General features: G+C 39.4%; 1 protein-coding gene across 3 annotated transcripts in view; it reads right to left on the reverse strand.

Moving 5' to 3' along the window:
- Positions 1 to 3,763: 3,763 nt before the first annotated feature.
- Ypel (Yippee-like) overlaps positions 3,764 to 15,140 on the reverse strand; it is a 41,313-nt gene continuing 29,936 nt past the window's right edge. For all 3 annotated transcript variants that reach the window (XM_089592706.1, XM_089592705.1, XM_089592704.1), the window contains 4 exons: positions 5,806 to 6,251; positions 5,036 to 5,079; positions 4,797 to 4,905; positions 3,764 to 4,532 (listed from right to left, as the gene is read on the reverse strand). In XM_089592706.1, coding sequence (XP_089448832.1) covers positions 4,443 to 4,532; positions 4,797 to 4,905; positions 5,036 to 5,079; positions 5,806 to 5,907 — 345 coding nt within the window. In that variant the 5' untranslated portion in view covers positions 5,908 to 6,251 and the 3' untranslated portion in view covers positions 3,764 to 4,442. The remainder of the gene's footprint in view (positions 4,533 to 4,796; positions 4,906 to 5,035; positions 5,080 to 5,805; positions 6,252 to 15,140) is intronic.

Genomic DNA, 15,140 nt, shown 5'->3' on the forward strand with positions numbered 1-15,140 from the left:
ACGCATTACTACATTATGTAAGAGAAAATAAAAAATAAAAAAAAAATAGTACATTAGAATTTTATGCGCAAGTTAAATTACAAAATTTAATTTAATAAAATCAATGAATCTTACAGACATTGATTGAAAGAAATCAACTAACAATATTAAATGTTTTACATCTTACTTAATGAATTAATCAATTAATTATTTACAGTATAAGAAATCACACGCTCTGACGCTTTCTTGAAACAAAAGTAACTCATGGTATGGTAGATCCAAAACTAGTTATTTCACCACAAAGAATAATTTATGCTTGAACGCTGTGCTTTTCACAAACTATCGTGAGCGAACCCTTTGTTTTAGTGAAAAAAAAAAAATAATAAAATAGAGTGCTTTTTACAGGCAAGCCAGATTTACGAGAAATTGAACTTTTCACACTGGGCGTCCAAAAAAAATATGATTTCCCATCGATAAATCGTTAGTCTGTACCAGTTTTTCTCAGCCTACTTACCGATCCTAAAACGTACTAACCATGTATTTACAATTGAGATCGACGTTTTGCATTATTTATACATATTACCAACTATCACACTGTTGAGCTGTAATCATCGACGTGAAACTTTTTCGAAGTACATTAGTATTATATTGTCGATTGCTGACATTAAGTGATGTGCATTGAAAAAAAAAAAAGGTAGAAATTTAAGTTTTTATTAATTAACGTTATAAATAGGCAAGCGTATACACAAAATCGTTAAAATCGTTCCATTAGAGATCCCAGGAAAAATTTCATTCTTCTAAGTTTTAGTCAATTTCGCGAAAAAGAAAAAAATCGATTTGTCATGTACAGTTTGGAATAAAATTAATGCGATTAAAACTTTACAATGAGATCAGGAATCCCGAACCGTAACATAAGTAAATTACATAAAGTTCACGTTGGTAGTTAGAAGAGCATGTCGATGAGAAACAAAAAAAAAACTTTATTGTGTGAATATACATTTTATTGAACGTCGACTGCGTGAAATTTGAATGTGCCATTGTGTAACTCGGTAACAACGCGAGACCATGCAATGGTCCTCGCAACAAATAGTATTCGGTTTTCCACCAATTTCCATGCTTTGCACGATCAATGAAGATCCTCTTTTCATATTTTTATATTTATTTCTATTAGTAAAATAGTGGCAGACAAACATTTTGTTTGTCAACAGCAGGCATGGTGCGTTCACACATTATAATTATCATTATTTTTTCTTTTGTTTCGGAGCAAAAATTCAGACTCGATTCTACCTTAATCCACCCAACCTCGACAAAACTTACTCCTTTATTATCATCATCACGTATTTCCCCCAGCCCCCAAAAAAATGCGCATCTTACATATATTATACCCGTCGATCTCTTCTCTTACATTATTAATTATTCTTATTTGTCTATAGTCAAGTCCTACGGTAATTGTATGTAGTATAGGCTTTTAATCACCCTCTGGCGTCTCCGACTCGATGACCCTCGAGAGAGTAACGAAGAGACACTGTTTAAAATATATCAAAACTCAATTTTTTTTTAAGTTTATCCCTTTTTACAAACGATCCTTGATAAATTAAGTATGGTAGGCAATACAATTTCATTTTAACTCGCATTACACCCTTTGTCTGTAAAAAAAAAATCTCTAAGTTGGTGTCTCATCACTCTCTCGGGTATTGCCAACTGCTCCGATTAATCTTCGGCCGCACTTTGACAGCTGATGATACTTTTTTTTCTTTCTCAGCGCGATCTGGCACGCCTACGAAATATGATCAGCCTTATATCGTTTTTTTTTTTTTTTTTTTTTTTTTTTTACGTTCCCTTGTTTTTTATTTTATTTTTTCGCTTGAATTAAATATTAGGAATATCGGCAGTGAAATTCCAATGATAGACACACGCGACGGGCAGGCAGAGCTCTCAGTCTTGCGCTGCTCTATCCTTTGTATATATTACTCGAGGTACTACTGCCGGCGTCGGATTTATGGTTCGGATATTGATACGTCTCTACCAACTCATGGATTTTAGCATTTTTTCGTCCTTATTGGAAAGCTTGTGCAAAATTATACTTCTGTAATAACCACACTGTAATGTTGTCTCATGTGTATATGTAAAAAAGGGCCAAGAAAAAAAAACGGCATACACTTGACTAGTGGCGTACCGACAATACTTCACTGTCAAAACTCAATGTTTGTAGTATTAATCGGGGAATCGAATCGTATCCTTTAAAAGACTTAGTCATTACAATCTTATTGCTACATTTAATAGTAGTATCGACTTTTTACTTTTTTTTTTTTTTCTTTTTATTTATTAGCTACGAGTCTTTAGCTTTTTATTGTTATAATTATAAGTCGTATTGCTTAAACTACAGTGCGTGTTTCGAGAAATATTCATGTAGTAAATGGGTGAAGAAATTAACAAAATTTTATTTTATCAAATTTATCAAATTAAAAATCTTTACAAATTAAAATAAACTTTTCATCGTGACATCCAGTTTTAACACACGGATTATGAATATATAATCTTAAAGTAAAAAATTATCTTAAAAATCATGTAATTTGATGAATTATTGTACATTAACAGCAGAGTAAAAAAAAAAAAAAAAATTTACAGTGGTACAAAAAAAATACATATAAAAAAATTAAAATTCAAGCTTCTAATGTTCGCAAAACTAAAAATTACAACGTAGATATTTCTTAATCCATATGTGTACAGACTTAAGTTTACGTTGTGCAATTTATAACTTGCGCTCAGAATCTCCACATTGCACTTTTTATTATAAAAAAGCTAGAAAAATCTCCCTCTAAAGCTAATCCTCAAAAACTTGGGTAATCAATAAAAAATGACAAATAAAATACCTATTTTGCACAGTAATCGAAACGAAGTAAATATATCACATTTCTATCTAAGAAAAAAAAAAAAAATACGTATCCCGCTCGCGAAACTAATGTACACTTATATCGTAACCCCATAACTTAAAGGTTGAAAAAAAAAAATTGAATAAAAAAAAAGAAATCACTTCTATATTTATATATAATGTATATGCAGTCCAAAGAAGAAGACTTCGATTCCCCAAGCCCGCCATCAATTATTGTACACAAACATAGTTATCGGACAAAATACATACTTCACATCGGTCGTACTCTAATCACTGATGCATCGACCGATCTCTCCTTTTTTTTTTTTTTTTTTTTCGAATGTGTAGACAAATACATGTTTTATGTGTACATGAATGCGGTGTGTATGATTGCATATTTTATTTTCGAAATCGTCGTTCAGGGGTGCCCGTCAGCAGACCGCCAAGCGAGTCAATATTATCATTTCCAGAGGGAAAAGAATAAACAATCAGGGCACCCCAGAGCTCGCAGCCGCGACAATACTCCGTTCTCGTCGGCGACGCTCATCCTCGGCGTCGTCGGCGCAAGAACTCGATCTACATGTGTTTGTCTGTACAATAAGTAGGTACAATTTGTCGATGCTCACCTCTGCACTCGCTCACATTTCTGCTCTCGATTTGGAAAAATATCTCGACCTCATTGCGGCTTGTACAATATTATATTTTACATAAGTATATCCATAGCGACGGCGATCCTCGATCGAGGGCGTCTCACCACCTTCAATGTGCTCATCAAGCTCAAATTGTATACTCACATAATAATAATAATCATAATAACAATTACTATTATTATCATTTCAATAAAGATTTGATGTATTGAGTGTCGTTATACATCATCACTTGTACACATTTATATTTTCTCGTTAGCTTCAGTTGTTTTTTTTTTTTTTTTTGTCGTTAAAATTTATATTACTCTGTTTTTCTGCGCGCGATAAAATTCAACGAGTGGACGCGTCTATCTTTGCTCCTTCTCTCTCTCTCTCTCTCTCTTTGACTTACTTTTGCGCGCTCTTTTGTTGTTTCTTTCTCCCAAACGTACGCACGCTTTCTTCGTCCACTCCTTTCGATTTGTTTGTTTGTTTGTAAGCCGTATCGTTATAATATTATTATTATTATTATGATTATAAGTATAATTATTATTATTATTATTATTATTGTAACTTCTTTTGTTTCAATATAATAATCCGAATGGTCCGAAAAAAAAACACAAGAACGTCACTAAGTTATAAATCACAAATAATCACAGACTTTCGTTGGTGGCTCGACAAGATACGGTACGTGTATGTATTTGTGCACGCACGCATGCAAGGTGTCCAGTCGAATATGAATGGAGGGCAGGGATAGGGGGATGAATGATGATAATCCCCCGCTGGGTCGAGGCGCCAGCGTCGTCGCCGTCTCTTCCTCCTCCTCCAGCGGCTCTCGCGATAGACGCTCCGGCGATCTGTCATCCGGCGGATGCCTACTCCACCACCACCTCCTCTTCCACGTGACTGTGGCTTCCCTTCCGGTTCTACTGTTCTGGCGCTTGCAAGGATATCCGTCGATGATGCTACTCCCAGCCATTCTCCTTGATCATGTGGGCGAGCTCGATTATGAACTTGCCCTCTTTGTACTTTTGGCTCGACTCGAACGCGTGCTCCTAAGCAAACGACCACTCTTTGGTAAGCATGTACTTATCGATAGATCTGTTGTTTGCCCCACGCGATCCACGAAAATAAACAATTCAACGACAACGTGAACGAACCGCTTGTATGTATAATATAAGGTAAATACCGCGAAGAGCGAAAAATCTCTCGGACCAAGTTGGAGCGTGGCCAGGAGGCGCCGACAGCTTTCGCAAACCGATGCCGACAATGTAATGATAATAATGAAAATCGGTTGTAGGATTAAACAGTGTTCTTACGTATTTCCAGCCGAGGGTCGTCTTGCAGCACTCGCAGTAGATGTCGGCGACGGAGTGCAGACCCGTCAGCAGGATGCGCTCCTCCGAAGGCCCCGTACCGACGTTCACCCTGTAATTGTCGCGGTTGGGAGGATTAGTATCGGCAACGACGAGAGTGTGAGCGCGTTTTTTTTTTTTTTTTGTTTTTTTTTTTTTTTGCGACAAAAGGGGTAGGAAAAACAAAAATGTAATCCACTTACACGGAGTTGAACAAGTAGGCGCGGCCCTGGCTTCCTTGGAAAGACTGAAAAAGAATAATATCACGCATAAGTAGGTTTTGGGAATTAATTGTATGATTTTCTAATGAAAAGCAAGCGATGAGTCGAGAAAGTTTCCAAATGTTTGAGTTGGTTTTCAGCAGAGGAAGGAAAGAAAAGAATCATCATCGTCGTGTAAGAGCCATTTAAAATTCGTAGCAAGCGAAAGAGCATCGTTATAAATCAGAGAATGGGTAGAAGGGAAAAAAGAAAATTTAACCCAGTTGCCTGTGTGCGCGAGCTGGTGGTGGAGAAAAAACGCGGTCAAACTTAATGAAATGATATGATAATGTGCACACAATGCACTCGCGTAGTCGAGTGTCTGACGAGTAGCGGCTATTACTACTTGTTAAACCCGAATACCCTATATATTATGTACATGTGCGAGTGACTTTTTTTTTTTTTGCTTCCGTTTTTTTGCCGAGACGGATATCTAATTACCGAGTAATTGTTGCTAACACATGTAATAATAATTGTTAGAAAATTCACTTTTTCGTTCAGTTTGAATAGTTTGAATATTTTCTTCATTTCAAAGTTTAGGATAAACAATTTCTCTTTTCCTTCCCTCGAGCCGTAAAAAGGCAAGTTAACATCGAAATATCCCACAAAGGAAATCCGATAACTCAATTTCCCCCAAAAAAATCACAAACCGCTCTCAAGGCTTGACCGGCGACGAAAAGAAAAAGAAAAAAAAGTGAATGACAGTGGCATACCTTAGAGATGAGTTCGTCGTGATTGGCGAGGTGAGCGCGGCAGTGGATGCACGAGTAGGTGCGGTGGCAGGACGGCAGGTAAGCCTGAAAAGTCTTGACCATGATGCCGGGCTGCTTCGTCCACCTCCTCCTCGAGGGAGAGAGCTGCAACAGCTGTTTTGGGGTCGCGCGGCGTGCACCATACGAGCGCGCTCTCGACCCGGTCCCTCCACCGCCTCCTGCGACCCGTGACTATGATACCGCTAGACCCGATACTTTGACGACGACGATGGCAGCAGCAGCCGTGCCGACACCATCACCCCCGATTCCAGCCCGGCCGGCCCAAGTTGCCCTCGAAACGACACGGGGGCCCGCCTCCAGCTGCTCTTGCAACGGCGTCGGTCCGTCTGGTTGTGCGGCTCCGATCAGCTGTCGAGCTGGTTCAGGCAGCGCCGGCTCGGGGACACCTGTTGTTCGCACAACACACCGCCATATTATCATACATACACACATATATATACATATACGTATACATCTGACGGGGGATGCGCGTAATGACGCTGATGGACCTCCTCTTTCTTCAGCTTCTTTGTGCTGTCGTGTATCGAGGGCTAGATTAATGTGTATAGGGAGGAGGGAGGGGGTGACGCGGCCGCGATGAAAGAACCACTCGGCTCTCTTGTGCCTGTATCTGGGTTAGAGCTCTCTCTCTTGCGTGTTCGTCGTCGCGATTTGTGTCAGTCGGGCAGGGCATTTTTTTTCTCTCTTCTTCCCTTTTTTTTTAGGCAGGTATAGGTGTACATACGTGCATTGGGGTGTTTTTTACTTCTGCGGGAGATTTCGTGTTGGTATATCGAGTATCGAGCCAATGGTGTACGTAATCGAGTTTTTTTTTTATACTTTAACAGGAACAAACAAAGCGTTCGAGGAAGGACAAAATCTTTGGCATGGACTTCTCACGTGCCTATGAATATTTTTTATGCATTTTTATTTTTGCCGTACACACATTTTTCAACTTTTTCAATTGAAGAAAAAAAAAAAAAACAAAAAAACTAAACCCACACAAGTTAAGATTAAAAAGAAAAACACTGTCACTCTGCAGCGGTAAGGTGTCCTATAATCTTAAAAGTTGTCGATACGCGTCAAAAGCTCGCGAATTATCGTTGAAAAGGAGATAAATAAAGGAGGTGGGGGGAGCGGAGAAAGGAAATCGAATGAAAGGAAGGAAAAAAAAGGTTCCCGCTGATAAATACATTATGCGTTTGTTACTCGATTAGGCCGTAAATTGGGAATCAAGGAAATCGCGGCTATACCCACCACCAGAGCACGCACACACGGCGAAATATTGTGCTGCGCGTAACGACGACGAGGGCGTATGTATATATTATGTTGTGCGGCATATCGCGATACGAATTACATAGATACAGCTGCGCAGTGCACAATTGTTCCGACAGAGATGAGGCACGTGCCACATGCACCGAATAGGTATAAGTATATACACTTGAACGCGATGGGCCAATAAAGCTCGCAGTCACTGACACAGAAAGAGGTGATTTTTGTATTAAGGACACGTGCGCGACCCAAGAATCTACAACACACATAGCGGCCAACCATACGAGCTCGCGTTGACTTGGCCCAATTGCGCTTTATGATACCACCTATACAAAGTATGTGGGTGTGTAGGGGAGGAAGAACCCCGGGAGGAAACAGTACACGTTCAAGCTGGTGGTAACGAGATCTTTCTGCTGTTGTCGCCTTGGTTGGACACCTTATGATTTCGCGAGCCCGAATCTTTTATCCCGCGCCCGCTGAGATTGATGATATTATTGTTACCTCTCTACATGTATATTTTATACGTGGGGCGGGTTGGGATTTATTGTTATTTTTTTCGGATTGGAACATCTTTTTCGTTTGGGCTCTCGGTTACGTCGGGCTTGACGTAAAGATAAAATTAAAAAATCAAATGTAAAAACTTGAGGATATTTTATATTAAAAAACGATAGAAAGAAAATTTTCTTCTAAAAATACACCATCAGATCCTATAACATGTAAGCTTATCATAGATTTTCAAAAAAACTCCTCCCCTAAAGCTTTGCACCGTACTTCAATCAACGAATTAAAAATTAATAATAATAATAATAATAATTCGCCTTAACTTGCATTTGTAGGAAATACAAGAAATAATCATGTCAACTATATCAACCGTTCGGCTGGATTAATCTTTCACGGGCGCGAGAGACCGGCTATTACATTGTTCATCCTCCCATTTCTAAGATCTTTGCGAGGATCTTTGTCGATAAGACGTATTTCCGTAAATCTTAATTCATACATATTATTGTTTAAATTACTATACGCGGTAGATCTAAGCGCTGCAGCGCACTGGAACAAAAGAGAAAAAAACGGCCTAACACAGAGAAATCACGTCCGACACTTGCAACGGAATCGGCCCACGTAGTTCGAGAGATACTATGATTTCATCTGTATCGTTTTCCACGCACGTGGATAGTATGAGTATTTACATTTATACAGCGATGACAACGATAGCACAAGCAGCGGCAAATCGATCCGTCGATTTGTCGGGGGAGTAAAGGAAAAGAAGAAGGTCGAGGCGCTCATCTCTCTTTCTCGCGGAAACTCAATTCCGCGCGTGGTAAGTCCTTTGAAAGCCATTATACCTAACGCAACGCTTGCTGCGGCTAGAGGAGTTTATTGAGAAGTATATAATACAAAATCCAGGCAGTGCGTGCCTGCTTCGCGCGCTCGCTCGAGTGTCAAGATTGCCGAAAATATATTATCAGTTGTATTGGAAAATCTCGTGTTTTTGTACGCACTCACTATAGGGATTGCATTGCGCATTGCGAAAGGTATAATATTTGAGATTCAAGAGCGACGGCATCTCTTTTCAGACTGAATTTTTCGCAAAGTTCGATGACACGTTGTTCCGAATCACGCGTGTTTTATACATGAGTACGATGGGATATAATATATGATTGATAAATTTTCGCCAAAGGAAAAAAACTCAGATAATTGGTTTTCACGTGTGGGAAAGCATCGTTATACTCAAACCCGCCCCACGGGGAACAAAGAAAGGACAGAGACGGCATTAAATGTGATTGATTGCGATCGCGTCCGGTATCCTTCGAAAGAGATCGAACTTGGATATGTATACTTTACTATACACGATCAATTCAATCACGAGCGCCGCAACTGGCAGTCCAACAACTCATGTGTACGCAAGTATACTGCGCTCATGCGTCAAAACGCACGTGCCACCTATACGTATACACACACATAATATGCCAATGCGACTGCAAGGACGCGGCGAAGCGAAAGATCCATTTTATGGATTAGCAATCTCTTGAGTGTGTTTTTTTATCGTTTCTCTTCTCGATTTTTTTCTCTTCTTTTTGCTTCACGCGCACAATAAGATTTTTCCTCGTCTCACCGCTCGAATATAGTACAAGTATTTTATCGAAAGGAGAAAAATGGCGCAATTTCTAACCACGACTCGTATATACCTACACCGTACAATGCCGGTCCGAGAGATACGGACGCCCAGAGATAAAGAAGGAAAAAACCGAAAGCGCAACCACAAAAAATAGTCGAGGGGGGGGGAGGAGATAATTGTGCGTATGATATAATTATATACGCTGGACGTGTAACGGGACAATATTATTGTAAGCGGTGTGCAGCGGTACCTACAACTTATCGGTCAATCATTTTTATACTCACCGACTTGGTGCGATCGCGTAATGTAAAAGCAAACGACTCGAGCTGCTCTGATATAATATAATATGAAAACGTTATCGTTCAACGGTACGTATACAGTATATATTATATATTTGACGAATTCGTGAAATGTAACACGCCTTTGAATGCCATGTACATTATATGTGTGTATTATTACCCATTATCTTGAGCGTGAAAAGGGGACTATTGCGTACACATTTTCATGTAATACCAATGATTACGAGTTTATGGGTTGCTTGTAAGTATAACCATTATCTCGATATAATATCACTGTGTAACGTAAAAAGTGTCTTTTTTCTTCTTTTTCGACGTTACTGAAACATAACTTATATACTTTTTGACTATCAGTTCAATTGTTGCAAGTACATACAGAGCGTTTTATCAGGCAAATACATATTTTTGGTCTACTCGGATTTTATAGTGTACTGATTACTTTTTTTTTTTTTAATTTATCTAATGGTTAAAAAAAATATACATATAGATTTGTGTTAGCCACAAATGTCGTGGTACACGCAAGAAGACCTTGAGTTCTCTCGTTTCGTATACACCGATAGTACATGTTGTTTTAAGTATACCTACGTAAAACAAACACCGTTGAGGCTGTTATGGATCCGTTTTTAAATTAACTTGGGGATATGATGAATGAGAAAAACCAAACGAGAATATGACGCGCCATCGGATATTTTTCACATAACTATACATATACACGTTCAGTTCAAATTCTAATTAACGAATGTGTATGTTTTTCCCTTTTTCAGCTCCCGCACTTACAAGGGAGAAGGAAGTAACAGTCCCCATTATCCTCGTATCTCCCCGATTAAGGAAGAAACCAAGACGTTGGCTAACGGAATAACAACCGGCCGCTGCGACGACAACGACCAAGGAGGGTCTACTTCGCGCGGAGGTGTTGACCCGCTCCCAAGAGCAATCATCGTCGCAATTCACTCTCAAGGAGATGTGACAAGGGGAGACGCCACAAGATTGTATATTGTACATTGAGATAGCGAGAGATGACCCGCGTTTGCTTTTCCCACACAGGTAAACGAGCTAATGATTCATGTGTACTCACGTGGCTGTGTCGAGTCAAAATTTAATGGGTAAGGTTTCCAAAGTCATTTGCTGTCTATGCTATAATTAAGTAAAAGCCGCGTTTTAGGATACCGTGGGGCATGGATATACATGTACACGAGGTGGTGCGTCAAACAACAATAGCCGGGAAGTTGAGAGTCGCACTTTTGACGCGTGTATCTCCTTTTTCAAAAGTTTGCGTCCAAGAAACTTGTTGCTACGGCTTTTGCTACGCATGTACTTATATATTCAAGCTGCTTTTTGCCGCGTGTGCGTAATATAAAGGCGACGCCAAAGGAAAGCCCCCCCCCCACCCCTTCCATGCGTCATATCGTATGCGGTAAGTGCACTCATTGCTTACTGTTGGATGCATTTTTACGTGATTTCTCGTCCAGCCAGTCCGGAAGACTCGTTACGGTCTATTCCCTCCCCACCTCCCTTTTTTTGTTCTCTCTTTCTTTCTCTGCTTTGAAAGGTGTAAGTTACGTGTCTTTAAATATCTCTTGTAAGGCGATGTACATGAAGATTTGGCTGAGTGTGTGTGTGTGTGTGTTTTGGCTTTGTTAAACATATCGTGAAATTTTGTGTATTCTTTACGTTTAGTGTATTCACTTCCTCTCGATAGATAAAACAATGTACATGTAGGGTGTATTATAGAAAAAAAAAAAAAAAAAAAGAAGAAGAGAAAAAAATGTACTAATTATACCTCAAAATTAATTGAAATGGCTATTAATTATCGCGGACACCCAAGCGTCTATCTGTAGACGTCCGTACTACATGCCATGTACAATAAGGTGGAGAGTGACGAGGATAAACTCTCAATTCAAACCAAAAAGGTAGGTTTCCCTCCTCCCCCTCCTGCTTATTGACTTGGAAATGTCAGCCGAGACGAAGGAGGGAAATTAGTCCTCCCCAAATCGAGTGGCAATTATAAAATTTAGAAGTCAAATTCGGCCTCGTCACCGCACCCGTATACTTATAGCTTCATTTGCAAATTATAAATCTCACGCTGTAGCGTTATCCCGAGCTTATTCGCGTGTGCTCTTTCCAACACACGCGCACACGCGCGCTCGTTTTAATTAACAGCAATCGTTCGGCGAGCCCATGTTAAACATTGTTTAATCGTCTTTCACGGATATGTATGTATAACGTGGTCGGTCTGGAAACACAAAGCGCCGAGGCTCCCTCGAACGAGAAGTATATTTTTATTTATTTATTTATTTATTTGCACGATAAACGGGCAGATGCCCTTTACAATGTTCATTAACACTTGTTGGGTAACAACAATCATGTGACGGCACATCATCTTTATTTGACACAAAAAATAAACTCAAATAACTAGCAGATTCAAACAATAATGAAATAAATCCTTATCAAAAGTAAAAAGGAATGGTTTAGCAAGTATAAGAGAGAATTAGGTATATATATATATATATATATATATGTGTATGTATACATGAGTATACATGAAAGACGGGATGAAAGAGGCAACCTCGTTTAAGGCCCGATGCTTATTGACTGACTCCACGAGTCTCTCTAACATGTATACGTATATATGATATATTTGTGTGTGTACTTTCCGCGCATTTTCTTCAGCCTATCCTGTATACGATATATCATAGTGTACACTCGCGTGATTTTGCGTTTTTCGTTCGCGTCGCTTTATATATATTGTAGACAAAGAGATCCGGATGAGAGTTGTGTAGATGTAAAAATTTTCCGTGCTCGTCGTCAGGAGCTTCTTTGTTTTTTTATTAGATCCTGTGTGGGTATATTATTTATACGCGCTAAAAAAAAAAAAAAAAAAAAAAAAAAAAAGATGAGAAGAGCGAGGAGAAGAGGACACCGGCACACGTGACGGATATACTTGGAGGAAGCCTGACGCACTCGCCTCTTTCTTTCACTCGATGACAATCAGACGAGTATATGGTATCTTCTTTTTTTTTTTTTTTTTTTTTTTTTTTTTCCTTTTAGTCCCTACAATAAGTCGAGACTCGAAAAAAAGCTTCGGTGCTGGATTCTTTGTGGGGATTTGTAACGCGAAGCGATAAAGAAAAAAAAAAACCGTATAGGATTGATCGATACAGAACACGTGACGGACGATGGGACGATGGAGTAAGTCCTCAATTTGTAGATGTAGGTAAATTATGAATATTATATGAGGAAATCCACGAAAAATATCCTGTTTTTGTCTCCCATTTTCATAAAAAAAAGTTTTTGTAGGCATACCTTTGAAACCAGGCTCATTTTCCTTGTAATGTCCTGCACTATGAAAAAAAAATTTTTATCACGAGTTTCAGTGAGGATAACACTCTTTTTCCACGATTCTCGTGTTTAAATTATATCCATATAGATGATACGTACAGATGTACATGATATTAGCATGTAAATCACTGAAAAGAGGAGCCACCCTTACTGAAACTCGTGAAAATACGAGTAAAATGAGTCCTATCTCGAAAGTGTGCCTCAAAAAAAAATTTTTTTATCACAAGGGGGAACAAAAACGGGATATTTTTCGTAGATTTTTCCATATACAGGATTTTACGCTGACAATGCTGTATGTTTGCTCGATATTTGCATTGGATACACGAAGAAATATCCGCAGGACGGCTGAGCGTGGTGTGCATAAGTGAGCCAGGTATTTGTTCGCCTCGGCCGGCTAATTAATTTATTTGCTCCCTGCAAACATGCATTGTATATATTATCATCGGGCGTGCATCCGGGTCGGATTTAGAAGGTCGTATCGAGAGGGGTTGTCTGTTAATTGACCCAACTTATTTTTCCGCTCTGCGAGTTGATAAAAAAAAAAAGAAAAGAAAAGTTTTTCAATAGAAGAAATCATTTCTACAAAAGATCAATGGGTTATTGGTTTGTTCAATGCTGACGCGATCGCGTGTTCTGTTCGTATGTCGATAGCTTCAATTTTAGCATTAATTTCGACAATCAAAACATTCAATAATCATAAAACTACACTGATAAAAAATATTTATCACTATACGTACAATTAAATGAGCATCTCAATTTTCTCTCTCGAAATCGATGAAAAAAGTTAATGTACTCATAATTGCTAATTGTTGTTGACGCATATTTGCAACTGCAATATTTATGCAAAAGAGTAGAGCGCCAGTAACAACCCAATAACCTCAAGCAGATGCTGATACTCCACAAAACAGAATCATATATACCTAAGCTTCGCGAGATTCAATACACAATAGGATGAAAAATATTTCCTTGTTATTGAACATTCCTAACTCTATACACCTATACTTATGTCGAATCCGCGCAACGTATACGTCTTATGCATTCCGTATGTACATCGTTGACTACATATGTATGAAATTAAACTGTCGTACGCATACAATGTACATCGAGCAGCCGGGAAGTGGTTACGCGATTAGCCACCACGTGCACTCGGTTTCCTCCCCCCCCCTTTTGGCCCAGGTTTTAGCATATATACGCCCACTTCACGCCACCCGCTATAGTAGTCGATTGATTATACGCGCATCGATCGGAGATTTGCATGGGCCATTGGCATTTGCGTCTACGCAGAGGAGAGTCGAGCAAAACAGTCGAGAGCGCCCGATTAATTTAAACTCGTGTGTATTACATGTATATACGTATACGTATATAAATATATGCGAGTGAAGATTCGCAGCGGGGGCTCGAAAGTAGTATACATGCGTACGTATACGCGAAAACGTAAATATAAACAAAGTCACGCACGCGTTATCTGCGGCGTTGGGTGTTATTTTTATCGAAAGCGAGCGCGTGTCGTACCGTTGATAAATAAAAACTAGTGATAAAGGGGGAGGACAACAACAACAAAAGTTGAGAAAGGCCAAGAATCTAAGACTCGCGTCGACAAATGATACGCGAACAAAAAGAGTCGAGCTCGTGTGTATGAGTATCAGGTGATAATCTTATCGAGTCGCGCGATTCGAAGCTTCCTCGAGAGATCTGCGGGCGGTATATTTTCACAACAATAATCACTCAGCTGTACGCAACCTCGGCGTGTGCGAGTTTTTTCACTCGCACTGTGGAGTTTTGCGATAATCTGTATATGCATCCGTCGAGTGTCGCTGAGTTGACGCTTTGTACGAGGGAGAGAGATAAAAGCGGCGCGAATCTTCGATCGTACGCGGATGTATTAATTTATTGCGAGGCGAGAGGGAAAAAAAAAGTGTCAATATCCGCGCGAGTGCCCAGATAAGAAGGCAAAGATATTGCGCAGAGCAACTGTTTTTTTTTTTTTATTTTTTTTTTTACCGAACCGCAAAAAGAAAACGCGCGCGTAAGATGCACCCCGTGTGCGATAGGTGTAAAGCTCAGCGAGTCCTATTTTTCTTTGGTTGATCATTCGATGCCGAGTAGCCAGACAATTTGGGAAAATTAATCCCGCGATTCGCGAAACCGGCTGTATTATATTACAGAGTTGCGTAACACAAAATCTGTAAAATTGCCACCTCCATGGAAATTCTTTCGCACAAATATTTTCACTGCTAGAGAAAAGGGAAGGGGGGGAATCAAGTCCAAAGAAT

Source organism: Copidosoma floridanum, unplaced genomic scaffold (genome assembly GCF_036245765.1).
Source record: "Copidosoma floridanum isolate Cflo_tuat_1 unplaced genomic scaffold, Cflo_Japanese_pri ptg000019l, whole genome shotgun sequence".
NCBI lineage: Eukaryota > Metazoa > Arthropoda > Insecta > Hymenoptera > Encyrtidae > Copidosoma > Copidosoma floridanum.